General features: G+C 38.8%; 1 protein-coding gene across 9 annotated transcripts; it reads left to right on the top strand.

Annotated features, from left to right (window-relative positions):
• The first annotated feature begins 55 nt into the window (after positions 1-55).
• LUC7L3 (LUC7 like 3 pre-mRNA splicing factor) lies at positions 56-20,518 on the top strand. Of its 9 annotated transcripts, XM_059485574.1 has the most exons (13): positions 56-242; positions 7,408-7,474; positions 8,438-8,477; positions 8,741-8,885; positions 9,891-9,965; positions 10,055-10,159; positions 12,028-12,189; positions 12,609-12,892; positions 13,428-13,588; positions 18,397-18,537; positions 18,643-18,748; positions 19,161-19,226; positions 20,070-20,518. In XM_059485574.1, exons 1-12 carry the CDS (start codon positions 144-146, stop codon positions 19,183-19,185), a joined length of 1,410 nt encoding a protein of 469 aa, XP_059341557.1. In that variant the 5' UTR covers positions 56-143; the 3' UTR covers positions 19,186-19,226; positions 20,070-20,518. The 9 variants fall into 9 exon arrangements, 7 of the variants coding, with proteins under 7 accessions (XP_059341557.1, XP_059341556.1, XP_059341558.1 ...); XR_009419725.1 differs by having other exon boundaries at positions 18,643-19,226; XM_059485573.1 differs by having other exon boundaries at positions 19,161-20,518.
• The last annotated feature ends 997 nt before the right edge of the window (positions 20,519-21,515 follow it).

Consider the following 21,515-nt stretch of genomic DNA (forward strand, 5'->3'; position numbering starts at 1 on the left):
CGGCGGGCTCGGCCCGCGCGGTGCATTGTGGGCAGGGCCAGCCACCGCCGCCATTTTGTCTCCGTCAGGCGCGGCGCGGGTTGTCGGGGCGAGGTGGGCGGCGAGCTGGTGTCTGGCGAGGGGGATTCGGCCTGCATCTCACGATGATATCGGCCGCCCAGCTCCTCGATGAGCTCATGGGCAGGGACAGGAACCTGGCCCCGGATGAAAAGCGCAGCAACGTGCGGTGGGACCACGAGAGTGTGAGTGTAGCGGGGCCGCCTCTCTCCTCCCTCCGCTGCTCTCGCGCACTGCGCGGAGCCGGGGGTTTGTCGGAGCGACATGGGCGGCTTCTCTTGGCCAGGGACAACTGCGGGAAAGAGGGAGAAGGGGGGAAGAGGGAAGGCATGACGTGCCGGCCAGAGCTGGGGTTCCGCGTGGGTTGTCGGGGTGCGGGTTGGGGCCCTCCGTGCTGGGCCCTGCATGGCGGCCTGGGGCGGGCCGGCCCTGGCCGTGCGCGGGACGGCGCCGAGTCTCACCGAGGAGGAAGATCCCGACACAGCCGGGCTGTTGTTGGGCTGCAGGAGGGACAGCCCCGCTGTTTGGGTGTCTGCGGGGGAAGGCTGTGCCCGCCGGCGCCGCCGTTAACGGGAACGGGGGTTTCCAGAGAGCTGCTGGTGGCAGGGGTCTCCCGGGGCGGCTGAAGGAATTCAACACTTCAGAGTGGAAGCCGCTGACTTGCACGAAGGGGGTTGAGACAGATGTTCGAGTTTGGGAGATAAATGTATCTGGATCTCTTCCTGAGGATGGTGTTGGGGGAGGAAAAAGAAAGGCACGCGCGACCGACTTTAATGTCTGGAGCTTGTACTACAAGGAAAAATCATAAGACTTTTGATTAAGAAAAGGTTGATTCTTTCTGTATTTCCTCACTCAGAAGAATCTGCTTGGGAGGGGGGGACGGACACTATCCTAAACAAGCCTGTTGTTTAGGAGTACTTAACGTACTTTTGTTAATATGGTGTTTGTTCATTTTCTGCAATAAGTAGCCCAAACAGGACAACATTATTGTTATTATTATTATTATTATTTATTAATTGGGGTTTCTCCAGTTGGTTGAGCTTTAATGAATGATGAGTTAGTTTTGGCTATTATAGTTGCATTGTAAGTTTTTTCAGGAAAACTCACTGGTACCTACAGAGTTCCTATAGCTTTGGGAGAGATGAACACAGGAATTTTTAAATTTTATTTTCTCCCGTTCACGATACCTTTTTTTCCGTAATGATGGATGTTAAAAGAAAGTGTCACAATAATTTATGTCTTGAATGATAGGGATTTCTGTGGTTAAAGCTGCACAGAGCATTTAGCTCCTCCCCGTGTTGTTGTTTATTTGGAGGGAGGGAAAAATGCTTGCATTAAATCATGTTAATCTAAGACATGTTTTCATGTTTTTATATGGGATTTAGGTCATTATAAAGGAGGACAATACTTGTTTGAATTTGTTTGGAATGGTTGAGTTTGTGTGATCTAAGGACCAATACTTATCTTACCTTAGAGTTTTCAAGTGTGAGGAACCATTCTTTCCCTAGAAAAATGCTGCTCTGTAGATAAGAAGTGCACATCAGGAAGAAATCATGATTTCAGGAAGTTTTCATGGCCTTGTTTATGTGTTTCTAGACTTACTTTATTAAGAAAATAATTCGCTTGAGTGTTCGGTTAGATACTTTCCTTTGACTGTGAATTTAAAATGAGGAGGAGTTAGATGAAATACATGGAATACAAGGTGAATGGCTTGAGCCATGTTGGCCCAGGTAGAACAGATAAGGTGATTGGTTTGGTTTATTCGTTAAGATGAGAAAGACTTCTTTGTTGGTTTTTGTTTTCCCCATCATTTGCTTTTAGTAAGTTCAGATTACCTTCATCTTCAATTGAACAAATCACAGAGTATTTTCAGTTTTTCTTTTCGCTTACGGCTTTAGGCTGTAGAGTTTGACTATAACCAAATGACTCAGTCTCTAAGCTGTTCAGTTTTGTTGATACAAAACCAGGGCCTTGTCTCTCCTTCCCAGTCCTGTGACAGTTCAGAAAAGGAGCACTGTCCTGTGTCTGAGAGCAGTGGGAAAGTTACAGGCTTAGGGTTGAGCCTTCAGTCCTGCAGGATCTGTGGCTGTTTGCTCTGCTTTGATTTATTATTAAATACAACCTTTCTGCAAGGAATGTTTTCCTAGATTCCTCTAGTCCACTGAGGTCATAAACCCTAACAATTACTGCTGTTAAACACGTGTCTCACTTTGACTTTCTTTGTCACCTAAAGATTAAATTTGCAATGCTGACATGTTTTAAAAGACAGGAAATGCAGATAAGGTTCAAATGGTAACATTAATTCCTCTGCCTGCTGTCCTGCTTTTCAGGTGAAATACATCTGCTAATGTAATTTCTTTTGAGATTAGACATTGATCATGCAACCTGCTCAATGCCAGCATGTTGTATTGATCCCATAGTGTAGGATTTTGTGTCACATTTCATCAGTTTTGAATGTGGAAGATTACCAAGAAGCTCATCTGTATTTTGCTTATTCTTTGGAGATGGTGTCCATGTGGCTCTCAGAAACTGGAAGGTGCAGTGAAATACAAGATGGAAGTGGAAAGTGTGGAAGCAGAGGGTGTGATAGCTCATTGTGTGATTTATTTGCAGTGCCAATGAAACATGTAGATCATATATTATAAAAGTTTTTCTAGAGCTCAAGTTCTTACTATAAAACTTTGACATAATTAAAGCCTTTAATCTTTAAAAATTGGAATTCCACTTGTGGTATATTTCAGTATGATGGCATGTCTTTAGGTGATCAGTCCTGGTTTTGGCAAAAAGGCTTTGTATGCAGGAAGAAATTATTAGTATCATGTATTTTAGTCTTTCTGCTTACTATCATATCTGTAGACAAAATGTATTTCTTTATTGATTCACACCTTCCTGCTTTAATATGCTGCTTGCTTGCACAAGGCAAGGAAAAAGTTCTTACAGAAATAGCAGTTGCATAAGAATTCTGAGGCTGTTCTGTAGTACAAGATGCACAGCATGGGCTGCCCCTGCTCCTGTAAGGTTTGAAATTTTAGTGCTTCTTCAAGGCAAACTCAGGGTTTTCAGAAAGTGGAAAGGGATGAAGAGCTGTTAGGGACAAACAGCTGTGAGCAATCACCTCTGATGATGCAGTTTCTCAAAATGTTGCTTTGTATTCAGAGTGTGATGGCATGATTTTAGCTATTTATGTGTTGTGCTTTTATAATGCCAGCAACCTAAATTGCTTTGTATCTAGGTAGAATTTAAGGACTTAATCCTCCAGGGGATGGAGGGAGAGGACTTAACCTTTCATTACTAATACTCTTCCTACAACAAATAACATTTATCTTCAAGAGTGGATTCTGGAGAAGGGCTGATGTTTGTTTGGATTTGGGTGGGTGGACATTGCTCTTAAAATATCTACTGCCCGTGAGCTTTAATGGATTCAAAGAACTCAACTATGAGAAGGAATTTACTAGTTTTTAATGTGTAAGCCTCAGCCTGCTGAATTTTATTCTCAGCCTTTTACTAGGAATTGTCTTTCTAAAGGAATTTGCTTTTGTAATTGTTTATTACTGTTAGAGAGATACTTCTCTACAAGTTAATAAATTTCTTGCAGAAGAGAAACATGTTAATGTAGAAGCACTAACAATATAGAGCTGTTAATAGCTTCTTCTTTACATGGGAGAGCTTTGAACTGCTTCCCGAACTCCGGTTGAGCTTGCAGTTCTTGCTGTTAACTTTGTGCATTTGGATGTAAAGGATGCTGCTTTCCCACCTGCTAGAGATTTCAGGGATTAGTGAATTTGCGATGAAGAAATGGAAAGTTCCAGCATCCCTGTTGTAGCATCTTACCAAAGTTTGAGCACTCAGGGGCTTTGAGACCCAGGCTGTCTCAAAGGCTTATCCTGCAGCAGCACTTTGACACTGACACGTGTCTGTCGCACCTGCTCGCTAGCAGAGAATAACTCTGCAAAAGGAGTAAATGCTGGTTACCTGCATTGGTGGTTACTCCCACCAAACTGCCTGTTGTGGAATGTGTTTTCATATTGCTTGTGATCAGTGCAGCGATACTGATAAACCATGGATGAGTGATGCCAGCTGAAGCTCATCACTCACATCTGTTTCAGTCATTCAATGGTTCCATGATGCTTAAACCATTCCTTGGCCCTTACTGTTCCCACTCACCATTGATTACTTGGGATTGCTGGAAAGTGCAGTTGATGTTCTATTTGAAAAAAAAAGCTCCCAATATTTCCAGTTGGATTGTGCCTGGGCCAGTCTGACCCTCGCTGCTGGGCCAAAGGCAGCAACTGCGGTGTGTCACCCCAGAGATACCTTGGCTTGCTGGAGATTGCAGCTGGGCACTGAACAAATCCAGGCTTGTTGGAACCCCGTTACCTCAAGAGGAATAGCTTCAGGCAATGGTGAAGAGAAAAAGGAGAGGATTCTGCTGGAAGGTTTAATGTCCAGAGGTTTATTCCATGGTTACAGAGGTCTGAATGTGAGGACCTGCTCCAACAGAACCACGGCTGCATGGTCTGATCACCTTTTGAAGCTCAGGGACAGGGGGAGGGGAGGTACAGGTGAGCCACCAACCAGGTGAGAGGGGCAGGGTCTCAGGGGAAGATGACACCCAGACAGGCCAATGACCCCCAGGCCTGAGTGGCATCCTTTGAACTTGACCAACAACACCACACCTTGCTGGAGTGTTAAGTCTGAGTGACAGGACTCACTCAGCAAGGGGGTAAGGGGGAAGGGAGAGAGTATAGGCACACCTGGGGAAGTGACCTGGAAGGCCAAAATGGGACATTACAGCACACCACAACAATGTTCAGCCTGGGAAGGCAGATGTTGCACTGTATGAAGCTGAGCTGGAGTGATACCTGCAAGATTCTGCAGAATTCCAGCAGGTTGTATTTTCCTGTTGAAGCATATGAAATTGAAGAGCATAATGAAATGGATATGAGAGGGGAAGAAAATTGCTTCAGCCACGGTAGTCTGAACCACTCTGAAGTATTTCTCTGCAGGCTGCTTCCCAGGAGAGAATGTCAAGTAATACACTGAGTACCATCATAGTGCTAGAGTGGCAGCATCTAGAGCTTGTAGAAGAAAATTATGGCAGCTTTTTGCTCTGTGTGTGTGGTTTTTGTCATTATTTTGGGTTTGAGGTTTTTTTGTTTGTTTGATATAGCTTGTGTTTGTTTTGGGTTTTTAATATATAAATAATTAATACAGTGTAGGGCATTTTTTAACCTCATATTTTAGAATTGGTTATTCCAACTTTTAGCTGTAATCAGTTCATAAAAAGAGGCTTTTCCTAGTAGTGCTGTTTCGTAATAATTGTAATTCTTTCTGGTTTTATTGAGGATGGGTGTCTTGCTTTGTTCATCATACTTCTAATTTTTCCTTTTCTTCTTTTGTTACTACTAGTTTCTAAGCTGTTACGGGCCAGTTTTTAATTTTTTGGTTGATAGAAGATATTCTACAACTCCTTTAATTATTTGGTGTGGTTAGACTGTCATTACTGTGCTGTGTCTTAAGAAATTGTTTAATCCTTCTCTGAATTTTTTTGGGAAATGTCTTTCCACTGATCCTTATACCTGGATGTGAGTATGAGAAGATGGAAGAAGAAGAGAATGTATAGACAAATTACAGTTCTGTGGAAAAATCCATCAGAAAAACTGAACAGAAAAATCCATCCCAGAAACTGCTCCTTTGAAGTAACTGTAGTAAAACAAGGGATATTGCAGCTTTCCAAGAAGAGCAGATTCTGAAATCAGATTTGGTCCAATAACTTTCTCCTTCCTTCTGAGAAGAAAAAAAAAAAAGTCACTTCACATGTTTTCTTAACTATTCTTGTTAAATTGCTTCAGATAGGTACCAGTGTCCAAACCTGGATCAAGGGAGAAGTATTCAAATGACATAATAAGAGATTTGTTTGTTGGTGTTTCTTTTCCATGGTTTGTTAATAGAAAGCCTGATGGTTTCTCTGAGGAATCTGCAAAGCAGTCAGGAGAGTTTGAACTTCCGTAGGCTGATTTGCAGTCTGGCAGTTAGCTTGGAAAAATGAATCAGGCTGGTCTAATTCGATCAATGGGTATCACAGGCTTTTTAGTGAGGTGGTGGTGTTTGGGGCTTCAGTCCTTACCCTCATTTCTTCAGATACTTCAGTCTGTATCTTGGGAGATAAGATAGTCCAAGTCTTTGTTCACAGGGTATGTGAGAGGATTAGAACTAGGCTGTAATGCGTTCAGAGTTATTAGATTGCAAAAATTTAAATTGATGTCATGTGAAGGAGGTGTTGGAAGAACGTCCAGGCTAGTTTTGGATTTACACCTTAATTAATGGCAGTCACATCTGTGGGGAGGGTCTAGTGAAAAGTTAATTATTTATGATTATTTATTAAGTTTGGGATGAAAGTATGTCTGATTCTACCCTTGCGTTCTGATTGGTAGACAGGAGATATTTCTGTGTCATGAACTTCAGGAACTGACCACCTTGACTAGCTAAGCTCATGCTCATGGGTGAGGGTGAATAATCTTTTTAACAAAAGCTGGTTTTACCCATAATATGTTAGGTATTTATTGACTAGAATAACAGGTTTGTGGGGTTTGGGGTTTTTGAAATTTCTGGTGGTCTTTTTTTGTTATCAGAAAGAGATCCTGACTCAATAATGTAAAACCAGGCTGTGGAGAAGCAAACCAAACTCTTTCTAGTTGGCAGGAAACCAGATTAAAATGAATGCCTTTTCTGCCTGAAGAGCTATATAATGTCTTGGCTATCATTCTTAAAATAGGGAATTGTAAGAACAGTGGTGTGGGAAAGCTTCTGGATAATTCTGTCTTTTAATTGCCATCAAAGTCCTTGGGATAGTACCAAATGTTTTAGTGCAGGTAGCTCTGGTTCTCCAGGCCAGTAGCTCTGAGGAAGTGAAGGCTGAACACAGAGTAGTCCCATGTTCCATGCTTCCATGCCAGTTTTTCTCACCTCTTGTTGCTTTTCACAGTTAAGAATTTCACTGAAACTTACTAAATAGTCCATTCTGATCTCATTCCTTTCATTTGGAAATATTAAATATTTAATATTTATAAATTGATGACACTTTAATCTTAAATATTTCGATTTAGTGGTAGAATTAAGAACTGTTACAAGGAAAAGTAAGATTTTTAGTGTTTTGTCATCAAAGTGCATCTTGTAGCACTTACTGCTGCCAAGAAATATAAAGATAAAGGGTGTGTAAAATTTCTAGAAATTTTACTATGTTCAAAGGAAACTTTGACACTGAAACTTTGCGTTTTAGTATAAAAAGCAATTGCATAAAATTTTCAATTCGAGAGACAAAAAATGATGCCTGTTTCTTTCTTCTGTCAGGTTTGCAAATACTATCTTTGTGGCTTTTGCCCAGCTGAGTTATTTACAAACACCCGTTCTGATTTAGGTAAGTTTATAAGTCATGACATTTTTATTCACGGAAAAGTAATTACGGTTGAGCTTTTGTTTGCAAACTATGTTTTTATTGTTAATTGCTTTGTCAAAACACTTGGATTTTTTTTTTTTTTTTTTTTTCATTTCAAGGGTTGCCAGTGATACAGTGTGGTAAAAGTAATATTTATCCCAGATCTTACTTTGTCTAAGTTGAAAGGCTTCTTAAAAATTTTTTCTTACTATGTAAGCTAAGTTGCTGGGTGTGGGGTGTTTTTCTCCTGTTCAAGTGGCAGTTTTGTGTGACATACTGTTGAGCTGCTTTACCTAAAGTAAAAGACTCACTTACTGTAATAGTTATTTCTAAAGGCCAGCTCTCAATTGCTGGTAGTTGATGGCTACATATAGTATATATTTTGGAGAAGTTAACTTAGCAAAACCAGACTTTTGTCTTAGTGTTAGTTTCTAAGTCTGTTAAAGAGTTTGAGAGTCTGGGGAAGGTGAGGAATTTTAACATGGCCACCTTCATGAGCTCAGGGTACATACCTCCTAATTTACTCTGAAGATCTGTTTTAAGTAGCCAGTGTGTTGCAGAGAACCCTGGAAATTAGAAAGTGCCTGATGAAATTTCCCTTCATATGTAATTTTTCTTTTTTTTTTTTTTTTTTTTTTTAAGCCCCAGGTATTTAGGATATTACATTGTTTGTATTTACTGATGTGAAACTCGATCTGGAAATTTTATTTTTTATCATGACTGCATATGTCGAGTCTCTTTTTTATAACTACCTAATGATGTTGACATTCTTTTTCTTCAGTGTGTCTTTCAAGCTCCAAGCAAAGGAAGCAGAATGGCAGAAGCATAAAAGTCTTTGTGAAATGTTTATAGTTCTGTTCTGTCATGATGCACAAACAAATGTTGGTGGAATATGAGTACAACATTTAGGAATGCAAACTTAAGCTTTTTGTGTTGTCTTCTTAGGTCCTTGTGAAAAAATTCATGATGAAAATCTACGCAAACAGTAAGTTTGTTGTTTGATATGTTAAAGTAAATGGAGTTTCTGGTATCTTTGCAATTTGTTAATAGCAGCCCAAACATTATGAATTACTTGCTCTTTTTATTTGCAAAAGTTTGTTTAAATTTTTATTTAAATAAAAATTTACTTATTTAAATATATCATATTCTCTTACTGTGAGCAAGAATTTATAATACTGTGTGTCTTGTTACTTAGTTTTCATCTATTACAGATTTATGTGAGCTCTCATTTTTAAAACCTTTTCTCAGGTATGAGAAGAGCTCTCGATTCATGAAGGTGGGCTATGAGAGGGATTTCCTGCGCTATTTGCAGAGCTTGCTTGCAGAGGTGGAGCGCAGGATCCGGAGGGGCCACGCTCGTTTGGCTCTCTCACAGAACCAACAGTCTTCTGGGGTGAGTCTGCAGGAGTCAGTGAGGCAGCTTTTCCTGTAGATAGGATCTTCAGGGTCTTACCTATTCAGATGAAACTTAGTGTTATCCAGAAGATTCCTGATGAATTAAGATTTTTTGCCTGTTAGCCAGCAGATTGCATCTGGCATTAATAGACAAGGCAGGTGACTCCAGAGTCACCAAGAGCCCTCTCTGTTCTCACCGTCTCTTGTTTCCTCAGAATGAGTATCTGTTCTCTACCTGTCAGTTGTTGCCTTTACCCTGACAACCTCAGTTTATGTTCTCTCCTCTAGTTGCACATTCCTCCCTCCCTGCACTAGCAAGCTGTGTCTCTCCCCATGATGGATTTGGAGCAGTGTCTGTGGCCTGTGCTCTCTGAGTTTTGTGACTGCCAGGACAGCCTTGCTCTTTCTGCTGCCCCACCTCACTGTTCTGTACAAAGTCCAGTTGCTTCAGAAGGAGCTGTGGACAGTGTCAAGTTGAGAGATGCCACTTGTGGAGCAGAGGTGGGAGTGCAGCGAAAAGTCTGTTCTAGCAGCCTGCAGAGAGGACACTGCTAACAAGTACATCTTTGAAGTGAGATTCCTTTTGCATTTTACTCAGAGTTTGAAATGTAAAGTGTACAGAACCTCTGAGTCATAATCAAATGTCTGCAAAGATATGTAATAGCTGCATGGGAGTGTCAGAGTTTAAAGTTAGGACTTTGAATACAGTTTTCTTGCTTTTTATGGGCCAGGATCTTGAACATTTTTGTTGAACTGGGAGGAATTAGTGTGACTAGACTTAACAGGGGTGGAGTAAGTTGTGTCGTGGAGTGTTTTATAGTAGACTAGACTATTATTAGGAGCTTCTCATGGGAGAAGAGGCCTGGGGAAGTTATTCCCAAAGTGTCTCTGGAATATGAGAAGACATACATTTGTGTGTTTAAGCTATTTTAACAAAAGAAAAAGAAAAAAAAAACAACAAGGAAAGAAAAAAAGCCCCAAGTCACTCTTGCACTTTTTACAGGGAGCTGGACCTACCGGTAAAAACGAAGAGAAGATTCAGGTGTTAACTGACAAAATTGATGTACTGCTTCAACAGGTGAGAGGTTTTTAATCCCCATGAGAGAGATCACTTGCTTTTGTTACTTGATCAAAAAATAAACTTTTAATGTTTTTATTGCCTTTTAGATTGAAGAACTAGGTTCAGAAGGAAAGGTGGAAGAAGCACAAGGAATGATGAAACTTGTTGAACAGTTAAAGGAAGAGAGAGAGCTGCTGAGGTCTACGACTTCAGTAAGTCATGTGTTCGTAGTTCTGTGAGACATATCAAAGTTTGGTGCACAGTACATTCTAAATAACCATGTCCTTCCACTGAAGGCATGCAAGGTCTGTGTAGAATTCATTACATAGTAACAGGACGTTTGGCTGTGTTAATCCAGTGTATTGATTAGGCATTCTATCTTGGGGGTGGGCTTCCTGCACACAAATTATGAAATTACTCACCCAGCAGTCCTGGAGGAGAGCTTTCACCTTCCTCTAGTTGAGGTCTCAGTTAAACTTTGCCCTGTGACCTCTACACTAGAATTATACTGTTAGAGAAGCTGTTACAGAAAGTGCTTGAGTCAGGGCTGTGACAGCATCTGGCTGACTCTCAGAGCTACATAAACCAGAGGGAATGTGTTAAGTATCAAGTTCTTGTTAATAAAAAAGAAGCTTAAGTTTAAAGATTTTATTTTGGCATTTAATTAAATCTCAAATTGAGATTCTTGTTTTAAGAATTCAATTGGAATTCTTAAGTTCAGTTATGTCTGTACCATATTTTAAGAGCTCTTGTTGCTCTATATAACACTGAAGAGTTCTTCATTACAATTTATTGAAACAATGGCTGGAAGGATTAAAAGTTTGAAAATTTTGTTGTTGGTTTTGTTTATAATTAAGAGATCTTGTTTTTGTTAAAAAAACTGATAATTCTTGTAGAAATGCTTTCATAGCAAAAGTTTTTTTAAAGGTGTAATAGTTTTGAGGAGGTTAATTTGAACTTTGTCTTGTTAACATGTTCTTGGGTGTGATATGGTTTGATGTTTTTCATTGGGACTCAGTTTTTTTACTTGAAGAGATTGAAGCATACTTTTTGCTTTAAGTGACTAATTGGGAAAGGACTTAATTTGTTTTGCTTTAAGGTTTTTTATTAAAATAGGGATATATTTAATAGGGATAGTTTTGCGTGTGTGTTATTTGAAACATGCTTAAAAATTGGTGGATTGGGTTTTGTAACAGCTGTTTAAGAAATTAAGAACATATAAAGCTTTGTTTGACTTTATTTGTGGTGTGGTTTTTATTATTTTCTTTTGTTAGTTAAGAATGCATTTTAATGTTTGATGTGTTCTCTTAACAAGTGTTTGATTTGTGGGAGAATGAAGCATATTAAAGATGTGATGAATACCTTAATTTTTTTTAAATGTGGTTACTTTTTGAGATATATATGTGGGACTATTGTTAGTTTTAACTTTTTGGGGTATACTTAATGAAGTAAAAACTTGAAAAAATGTTGATAGGCATAATTACTTTTTTTTTTTTAAGAATTCTTAAATGTTGCTCACAGCATGTTTATGTCCATGCTGTATGATTCATGAACCTGGGCTTATGTTGAAATTTCAGTGTACTTCTCATATGTCTGTTGAAACAAGTGGTTTAATTTGACCACCATACTTTTAAATAGAAGCCAGTATTTTTTTTCTTTTTGTTTTTCTTGAGGTAGTATTCTAGCCTTTTGATTCCTTGAGTTGTATTCCATGGTAGTTCTGCAGCTCCTGACATTTCAGTTGATGCCAAAGATATCTTAAAACAGCTTTACAAGAAAAACTTAAAACTTTAATTTTTCTGATACTGCAAGGAAGCTGCAGATACAACTGTGTGCATGTTAATGCAGTGAGTAATGGTTCTGTGTTTTTTCATGGGCTCCTTCCATGTGGGAATGGGCATAGGGTGGCCTCTTCTCTCCCTCTTTACTGTGATGGGGTGCAGTGCACCAAAGATAAAGCAGGCAGATGTGATTTCAACTTTCAGTAGAGCTTGGGATTTGACAACAGTAACAAAGACTTATAAACCTCTTCACTGACTAAAACTTCTCTTTTGCTGTATCAAATATTCTTCTTTTTCAGACAATTGAGAGCTTTGCAGCCCAGGAAAAACAAATGGAAGTTTGTGAAGTTTGTGGAGCCTTTTTAATTGTAGGAGATGCACAGTCGAGGGTAGATGACCACTTAATGGGAAAGCAGCACATGGGTTATGCCAAAATAAAAGCTACTGTAGAAGATTTAAAAGTAAGTATTTCCTCTAGTTATTGAAATGAAAAGTGCTTGGAGGTTTCCTGATGTACATAAAAGGCTGTCCAGTGAATTTTCTCAAGAAGGTGAAATACTCCCAAGAAATGGAATCCTGCACTGTGCTTTCACTGATGTAATTTGTTGTGACATAGACACAAGCAACGATGTTGATTTAGGTTGGAAGTTTTATGGTCTTTTTAAGAAAATGTAGTGTGGCCTCTGTTGTGAGAGTGACAAGCAAAAAAAGGTTCTGCAAGACAAAGGATTTGCATTTCAGGGATTTTAGGAAGTACTGTCCTTTGTTTGGAAGATAAAACAGACCTGTTTTAAAAGTTTAGGCTTTTACATCCTCAGAATCTGTAAGCTTAAGTGTCTTGAGTAGTCTTCATTTCTTCCTGTGAACTTCTTTTTTTAAGGAAAAGTTACGAAAAAGAACAGAAGAGCCTGACCGTGATGAAAGGTTGAAAAAAGAGAAGCTAGAACGAGAAGAGAGGGAGAAGGAGAGGGAGCGGGAAAGAGAAGAGCGGGAAAGGAAGAGACGACGTGAAGAGGAGGAAAAGGAGAAAGAGAGGGCTCGTGATAGAGAGAGACGTAAAAGGAGCCGCTCACGGAGCAGGCATTCCAGCAGGACATCTGACAGGAGGTGCAGCCGCTCACGAGACCACAAAAGGTCAAGAAGCAGAGACAGAAGACGAAGCAGGTACCTCTGTGTGTGTCTGTGTGTCTCTTAAGTATTTTCAGGTAAATTTCCAAAAGGTAAAAGTCTTGCGGGGACTTACTGTCAGCCTGAGTAATATCAATGATTTGTTAGCTTCACTTAGGTGTTTCTTCTCAAGTGAAGACATACCTTATTGGTTCTAAGGATAAGCAGGTTTTTGCTGAGTGTCACTGTCTTCTCTCCATTTTTGGAAGATGAACCCATAGTGGTGGAAGCGGCTTTATGAGGGAGCTTTCAGCAAACAAAGAATGCTCCCCAAAAATACGGTTTCTTGTTTCTTCCTTCAGCTAGTCTTTATTTCATGGTTGTAGATACTTTTAAACTATGTAGTTAAGTGTTTCAGTAAATAAAGAGGCATATTTCTTATGTACTGGGAAACATTTCTATACAATATATTAAGATTTGGTTTCTGCAGGCAATCACTGTATTTTAAAGTGCTGCTGTTTTACTGTTGTATATTCTGAGATAGAGAATAGCAGCTGAGATTTACGTTTTGAAATTCTGTCTGAATGTTAAGGAGTCGTGATCGGAAGAGAAGCAGAAGCCATGATAGATCAGAAAGGAAACACAGGTCTCGTAGTAGGGACAGGAGACGGTCAAAAAGCCGGGATCGAAAATCCTACAAGCACAGAAGCAAAAGCAGAGAGAGAGAACAAGACAGGAAGTCAAAAGAAAAAGGTATGTTTGTGTAAGGACTGAGTTCTTAGCAAGTTCTGAAATGAATCTTTTCTTAGAGTCTCAAAAGCTGTTAGCTTTTCAGTGAGTGCCTGAAAGTTCTTAGTACCAAATCAGACCTCATTCTGAGAGGTGTGTGTGTTGCTGTTAGCAATTTGAAGGATTTTGTTCTTCCCAGTTACTGTCACTACATGTGTGTGCATACCTACACCCCAGTGTCCTTCTCTTACCTGTTGCAGTTTGCCTGCAGATGAAGTGTGCAAGGATTTTTATATATTTTAAGACCTGTTTACCTTTAGAAAAGCATAAGCCTGTAAACATAATTTTCTAAGAGTGAATGTCTTATATTCCTACTTGTAGTGGATATTTGCAATTACCCTTTGCAGGTACATGTTTTGTGGGGGGCTGGTACCTTGCTTCTCACCTGTATGACCTATTAATTCCCAACACTATCATGTTTCCTTTACTCTTTTAACAGTGCTTTTAAGTTTTTTTCCCCAATCTATAAATGCAGTTCAAGATAAATACTGCAGAATCCCTGTGATGCTCTAAATGACAATTCATGCCTTCTCCCCAGTCTCCTGCTCTTCCCCCCGCACCTTTCTCCTTTTGTTTTTTTTTTGTTTTTTGTTTAAGCAAAGTGAGTCTTGCTTTGTCAGTATTCAGGTGAGTCTGAACAGAAAGCTGTGTTAGTTTTTGAAACAGTTTTGTAGCTGTAGGCGCCATGTATCACAGCATTCACGGTGACCAGAGGCTGAAGCTCAGAAACTTTAGGTAGGATTACAAAGAGCTACAGTGAGAACACTGTAGATTCACATTCTGTGAGAAGAAGATACTAATTCACTGCTAAATTTCCCCCTTCAAAAGTCTTTTGGAACTTCTATAGGAACGTAATACTTCTGGCTCTGGTGGGGAGCTGACTAATGGCCAGTCCAAAACAGCCACCCCACTTCATGGGCTGATCATCAGTAATGGATGAAACAATTGTGTTTCTAAGGTACTTTTGAGGTTCTCTGGAATGAAAGGTGCTCTGTGCATGTGTCTGGGTTGCATAGGCCTGTCTGCTTGACCCTTCTCTGTATTTATCCAGTGGATTAGTTGCCAAAATGTTGGTGATGCTTCATGTATTTCTCTTCCCTGACTTCCTCGAACTGTTTCAATTATTCTGGCTTATATTATGGGACACCTTCAGTATTGATTCTTCTCTTATTTTCCTTTGCCGTGTAAGAGAGTGGGTTTTGTTGCTTGCTCATTGGCAGTGGAAATGATGTGCAGGCTTTAAACTCAGATTCAGCGTTGTAGCCTGTATGTGTCCATTTGTTACTATTCTTACCTGATTTTTTTGCCTGCTTTATGAACAGATTTCTGGTACTTGGTGAAGAATGTCCTATTCTCCTGAATGTTTGTTATCTATGCATATAAATAACTGTTTTCTTATTTCTTTAAATTTGGTCTGGTTTTGAGCTTTTCAGTTCTTTCATTAATCTTCCCATAAATAGAGGAGCTAGTGAACTCTCTTCAACGTCTCAAGTATTTTTAATTTTAACTTGACTAATTTCCTTGCTGGCTGTTTTGTTTTCTTCTTGCTGCTTTCTTCCGCCAGAAATGAGAACAGTGAGGTGGTGCTATGAGCTGTGATGAAAAATCCCACCTGGGAAAATCAATTACTTTTTTTTGACTGTGCCATCCTAACATTTGTAAAAGCACAAATAAGCCTTAGAACAGGACTGTACTGTTGAAGAAGTTTGTGATTTTTTCCCTTTGTTGGGAAAGTCTTCTAACAGAAAAAAATACAAAAGAGGAGGGAAGGAAGGAGGGAAAAAACCAAACCCAATAGTAATTACTAAGGCAACATTGAATTTCTGTACTGAAGCTGTAAGCACCATTGCATTGTCATATTTGCAATGTGGCGCTGTAGATAGGTAGTTAAGAATAAAGCTTTTAGAGATTCATGTATTTGAAGTGTCTAGCTTTTGCACAATAGTAACTTCAAATTTAAATCTTAACTTACTACATTGGGAATCTTGTCTTCAGAATCTACTTGTCTTTATTAGCCACCACTGATCTGCAGTTGTAAAAGTAAGCAGCAAAGGCTGTAACTACTCATGGTAGTGCCTTTCACCTGGATATCTCAGACTGCTTTATAAACATGAATATTAACACAAAAAAAACCCCAAGGAGCAGTTTACCAAGACTTGTGTACAATTGCACATTAAATTAGTCCCACACTTTGAAAATTCAGAAGTCCTGGTTTCTTGTTCACTAAGATACCATAGAAGACGGCAACCAAGGTTATAAAAAAAAAAGAAAAAGCAAAAAATGGGGCACTTGCTTTGTGACACAGATTTCAGTGTCAGAGATATCTTTGCTAAAGAAAGGAGCCACCAGCCGTAAACACCAGCTGAGCCTTAGCTTAATATAAACCAGTAGAGTGCACCTACTGTTCAAGTAAACAAACTTCAGAGCAGATGGAATAAATAGGGGGTTTTAATAAAACAAAAATTATTTTCCAAGTACCTTCATTTTATGAAGAGTTAATACTGGAATGGGCCTCTAGACCACTTTGGCTTGGCTGTCTGTCTTCCCTAATCTGGATTCTGATACTTATATAAAAATAATTATGATCATGTTTTAATGTTAGTGATTAAACCTCAGCAAATACTGCCAGAACACTTCAGTAATACTGGATATTATGTTTGATTTTCTGAACAGTAAAGCGATTCACTTTGTCATGATAAGAATTCTCATAAAACACATCTCAGTTGCCCACATAAACTCAGTCAGAAAAATGTGCATGTGTTTAATCAGGAAGCAAAGTCAGTATGAATGTGATTATACCTAATAGATTACAGCTGAAATAATACATCCAGTTCCAACAGCAAACTAATTTTATATGCTTTCTCTCTTACTGATTAAAAATACAGTGGGGGAACTTAACTTCTTGCAGATACTCTAGGGGTTGGAAAATTATTGGGCTATTTGTTGAATACACTTTTTCAGTTCTGCTTGGCAAACTGGAGGTTTGGTATGGTATACCTATTTTAATACTAAAATTTTTAGAAGAATTTGATCTTTCATACCACAGTTTTTTTTAACCTTGAACAAAATTATCCTCTTGACCATATTCAAGACACAAACAAGACAGAACAAAACCCTGCACACTGCACATCCATAGGGCTATTAAGATCTACCATATCTACATAGGACAGAAGATAAGATTATTGGACTGACTACTAGTCCTCTGCGGGGAAACAAGACTACTATTCCTCAGTGGATCCACGTGTGCACCGGAGATACCTTTAAGACACAAAAAGAAGACTTTTTAACAAGGTTAGTTAGAGTGCAATCTACCTGCCGAGTTGCCAAATTGAGGGCAGACAGACCCAAACTGACTTAGTCCTTCAGTGAGCTGGGTAATGTTGCCGTGTGCTTGCTCCAGGCACCCTGCACTGGATGTGCTGCTGCAGGTGAATCCTCACTACTGGTGGTCATTAGGCAGTTGCCCTCATTTCTCTGTGAGGACTTTACCTTATCCTTTGGTAGTCTTATAAAACAAAGAAGTTGGAATGTTGCTGCTCTCTTAAAGCTTAATTTCTTGTTTTGTATCCTGGAATATAAAAGTGTGTTATGCCAGTCTAGGTGATAATGTTGTTTTAAATAGCTTTTTCAGAGTGTTCCATCTGTGTGCTCCTGTGTCAGGGATATATCTATCTATTTATATTATTTATTTTGATTGCCCAGATAGCAGGGAATAATCAGAAAAAAGAGCATGAATGTTGTTCTGTGTGATGACATCTGAGAGGTTGGTTTTTTGGATTTCTTTTTTCTCTCCAGAGTGTCTTTACTGAGCAAGAGTTGAATATTATGGTGTGAAATAATACAGCAGGAATTGGTATTTTTATTAAATTTGCAAATACTGAATTTACAGATGAGGCACGCAGCTCTAATACTGAATGTTTTTCTTCCCATGGAAATATTTTTACTTCTGGCTTCCTTCCTTCTTTGAAGATTGAGTTTTTAGTGTAGCAAATGCTTCAGTAAGTTTCCCAATTCATTATCAAATTGTGGGCTCCTTCCCCCACAGCTTGCTGTTTCTTTGCCTTTGAAAAAAAATTGCTTTTTATATATCTTCCAAGCTATCTCCCCAAGGCCTTTTAATGAGTTGTTTATAAATGACTGCTGTTTTTATAAAATTGAGAATTAACAGTGCTGACAAATGTGCAACTTCAAATTTAATTTTGGTCATCACTGATCTCCACCTTCAAAGCTGTCAGTGCTTAATATCATTTCCCAAAGTATTTGATAGTTTGAGATTGCTGGTTTTTAATTGGCAAGTATAAATTTCTTTGATTATGCAGTCAAGCATAATTGTCCACCACTCCTTTCTGATTCCTTTTCAAGAACCATAACTAACAAAAATTATAAACCAAAGCAAGCCATACACAATCAGAAATCAAAATGTGGGGACCAGAAGAGTCCCATAATAAGTAAGGAAGCCATGCACCATAATTACACATCTGCCTAACCTCTTTACCTCCAATTTGTTCGTTTTGACAGAGAGCTGAGTAGCTGCCTCTGTTAGGAGGTCTGACCTTTCTCCTCTTCCCCCACCCTATACTGTCTCCTTCTACCTTTATTTTGTCCCCTCTCCATTCCAGCATGGTAGTCTGAAGCCTATTTCTGTAACTTTTTGAGTATTACTCTTATTGCTATAGAATGTAATTGTCCCATGTTGTATGCAGTATATATCTCACGTGTGCAATGTTTGTTTTTACTTTGAAATCCATGGTCAATGTCTTCTTTCATGGCAGAAAAGAGGGGATCTGATGATAAAAAAAGTAGTATGAAGTCCAGTAGTCGAGAAAAACAGAGTGAAGACACAAATACAGACTCGAAGGAGAGTGAGACTAAGAATGAGGTCAATGGGACCAATGAAGACATTAAATCTGAAGGTGACACTCAGTCCAATTAAAACTGATCTGATATGACCTCAGATCAGACAGAGGTAAGTGCATTATTTCAAACTTTGATTAGGGCTTTTTGTTACTGTTTAACAGTGCAGCGTAAGTATGCACAGATGAAGATGGAACTAAGTCAAGTAAGAAGACAAACTAAAGCACCTTCTGAAGGAAATGACAGTGTAGTCCTGCAAAACGTTTTGAGGTACATTGTTTTGTCTCAGCTATTTTGTAGCAGACTCATGCCCCCATTAGTGTGCCTCTTTGGGACATATTTGTAATATAGTCACCATAGAAAAATTAATTATCCTTTTTTATTTTTAGGGATTTTGTTATCTTTTTTTTTTTAATTGAACTGGTTTTGTATTTAAGTCCATATTGTGTTGGTACATCAGCAGAAACTTTTGCTTAAATACTTAATATTTGAGGCACATGTTGGACTACTTTGTTTTCATATAAACTGCTAGTATTTCTTTGTCAAGGATGTTTCTAGTTTTTTTGCTTTATTGCCTTGCATTCTAATGCAGTTTGTTCTGTAACTCGAGAGCCAGTAGCATTGGATTGATGGAAGTGTAGGGTTTATGAATTATTGCAGCTGACTACCATACCTCACACAGCGTTGGTGTTGTGAGCGGCCCATGAAAAGCCAAATTAAAAATCAAGGATTCAGTCAAACTAAGCAGGTACTCATGCCAGGTACTCCTTTCTCTACCCACATCCATGTTTGAATGCTGTTGCCTGTAATCTTTAAGCTTACTGTTGTGTTTTTGATTTTGAAGCTAGTGAAAAGGACTTTTTGTGTATTGTGTGAATACTGTAAATCTGATGTTAACAGAATGGAATTTTCTTTCAACTGTGTGTAGGGATGCAGTGCTGCCCAGAATTAGATATCTTTAAAGAGTTTAAAATGCAATAAACACTACATAATATTCGCCTTGTTACTTTCAATGCAATTCAAGTCCTTAAGAGGTATGTGCTTAATATTTCCTACTGTGTAGGAGACTTTGCAGTCAGCCATAGCACAGAAGAGTGGAATGGCTGGTAACAGGCTTGTAAGGCAGATATAAGTGCAGAGACAGCTGCCACCAAATGATGGCAGTGTTGATGGCAGGAATGTATGCTGGAAACTATTTGTGGGAAATTAAGCAGCTAAGCAATAGGCAATTATGTATTGAAAGGGTAACTTGAAGTTTTTTCCCCACTCTCGACATAGCTTTCTTACAGAAGGTCTTTAGTTGTATTCCTGAAATAAGGAACTAACAGTGGAGGTGACAGCTGATAAATGAGCTTCTTGCAATATAATTTGTTACTGTAGTTGCATTATGTATGCTAGGAACTCTTAAACATTTAATGTTGATATTAAACCATTAATGCTACATCATTGCTTCTAATGCCAGTCATGTTCAATGGTGATGTTTTTGTAGAGTTAAGATGACAGCTAACAACTGGGCGAGTGTATAGGAATGGTAAACAAAATGCTCCTAATGCTGTCTAATCGTCTGTTCTCCCAAAATTTTGCATTATAGGACTACTATGTGAAGAGTCTGCGAAGATAGTGGAAGACAGCTTAAACTGAAGATCTGCTTTTAAATGAGGTGAAAGAAAGCTGTAGTGGCATAGAAAAATATAAAGTTGAGTTAGATTTTTTTTTAATAAAATTTAATTCAGGACTGGTGTTTCCTCCCAGAGTTCAAAAAGATGTGTTGATAATAGCACATATGCTACTGAGAATATAAGTCCTGTATCCTTCTTTTTCTTTAAGACTTTTTAAGATAAGAAACCAACATAACCTGAACACATGGCTTGCTCAGTGTTTAATTGCAAGTTTTCATTCTTGGACTTTAAAACACAAGAATAAATGTTTAGTATTTGTGTGAATTGAACTAAAATGAATCCCATTTTTACAACTAAGCAATTCCTAGCTTCTTGATATATGAGAAATGGAAATAAAGTATCTTTGAATTTCTGTTACAAATTTGATTGTCTCTGTCATTGAACATTTAATATTAAATAAGCTTCTTTCCTAATAAATTTCTCGTGTCTTCAAGCTTAGTTCATTAATTTGGATGCTTAATTATTCTGTGCTGTTTGTTGGTTTGGGTTTTTTTTGGTTCTATCAGGATTTAATTTCAGGCTTACTTTTGCAGCAGTTAGCTGCTGTTGGGTTCACTGTCTTCTCCAGAAAGTGCCTTTTGCTGCAGTAGGTTAAGAAATTACAGAAATCTTGCAATAAAAATGGCAGTATTAATTCTTTATAAAACAGGTCAACTTTGACAGCATGTTTAGAGAAATGCCAGTGCTGAGACTGGCATTCAGACTGCTTCACATTTGCATTGCAATATTGGTTTGGGGTATTGATTAACAGCCCTGTGCAGTTGGTCAGAACAGACACACAGGCAGGGAAATGTGCTTCCTGCTTCCCTGTGAAGCTGTAGTGCAAGCAAGAGTGGTTCTTTTTGGAAAAGAACTGCATTGTGTACTAGTCAGTGCTCTGGCTGTAAGGCAATGAATTTACATTCTTTAATAAGAGCATTATCTTTTCCATTAGTATTCAGGCCTTGACTGTATATGTAACCAAAGTCAGACATGGACAGAACACCATTGTAACTTATGCTGATTTATTTGGCCTGTGTGTGGAAGTGCACTTGGGAGGAATCTGCATCTACTCTGGTCACTAGTGCTAGTTTTGATACCACATGTAGACAGCCATGTTCCTTTTTTGACTTTTATTGTTCTAAACCAGACATGGGCACAGGGGATGGAGATTGGGTGTGGTGGTTTTGGGAAAAAATAAGGTGGGAGCAAGTGAAATTATAACTAAATTCTAACTGGAGACATTAGATGAACACCTCCTCCTTTTGAAACTTGGGAGACAGGACTCAGCCTCTTTCAGCAGTGAAAATGTTTGTCTTGTACCTTCCACTGCACTTACTTGTTACAGGATTTGCATTTCCCCTTACTTTGCAAAAGTA

This window comes from Ammospiza nelsoni, chromosome 19, assembly GCF_027579445.1.
Source record: "Ammospiza nelsoni isolate bAmmNel1 chromosome 19, bAmmNel1.pri, whole genome shotgun sequence".
In the NCBI taxonomy this organism is placed as follows: domain Eukaryota; kingdom Metazoa; phylum Chordata; class Aves; order Passeriformes; family Passerellidae; genus Ammospiza; species Ammospiza nelsoni.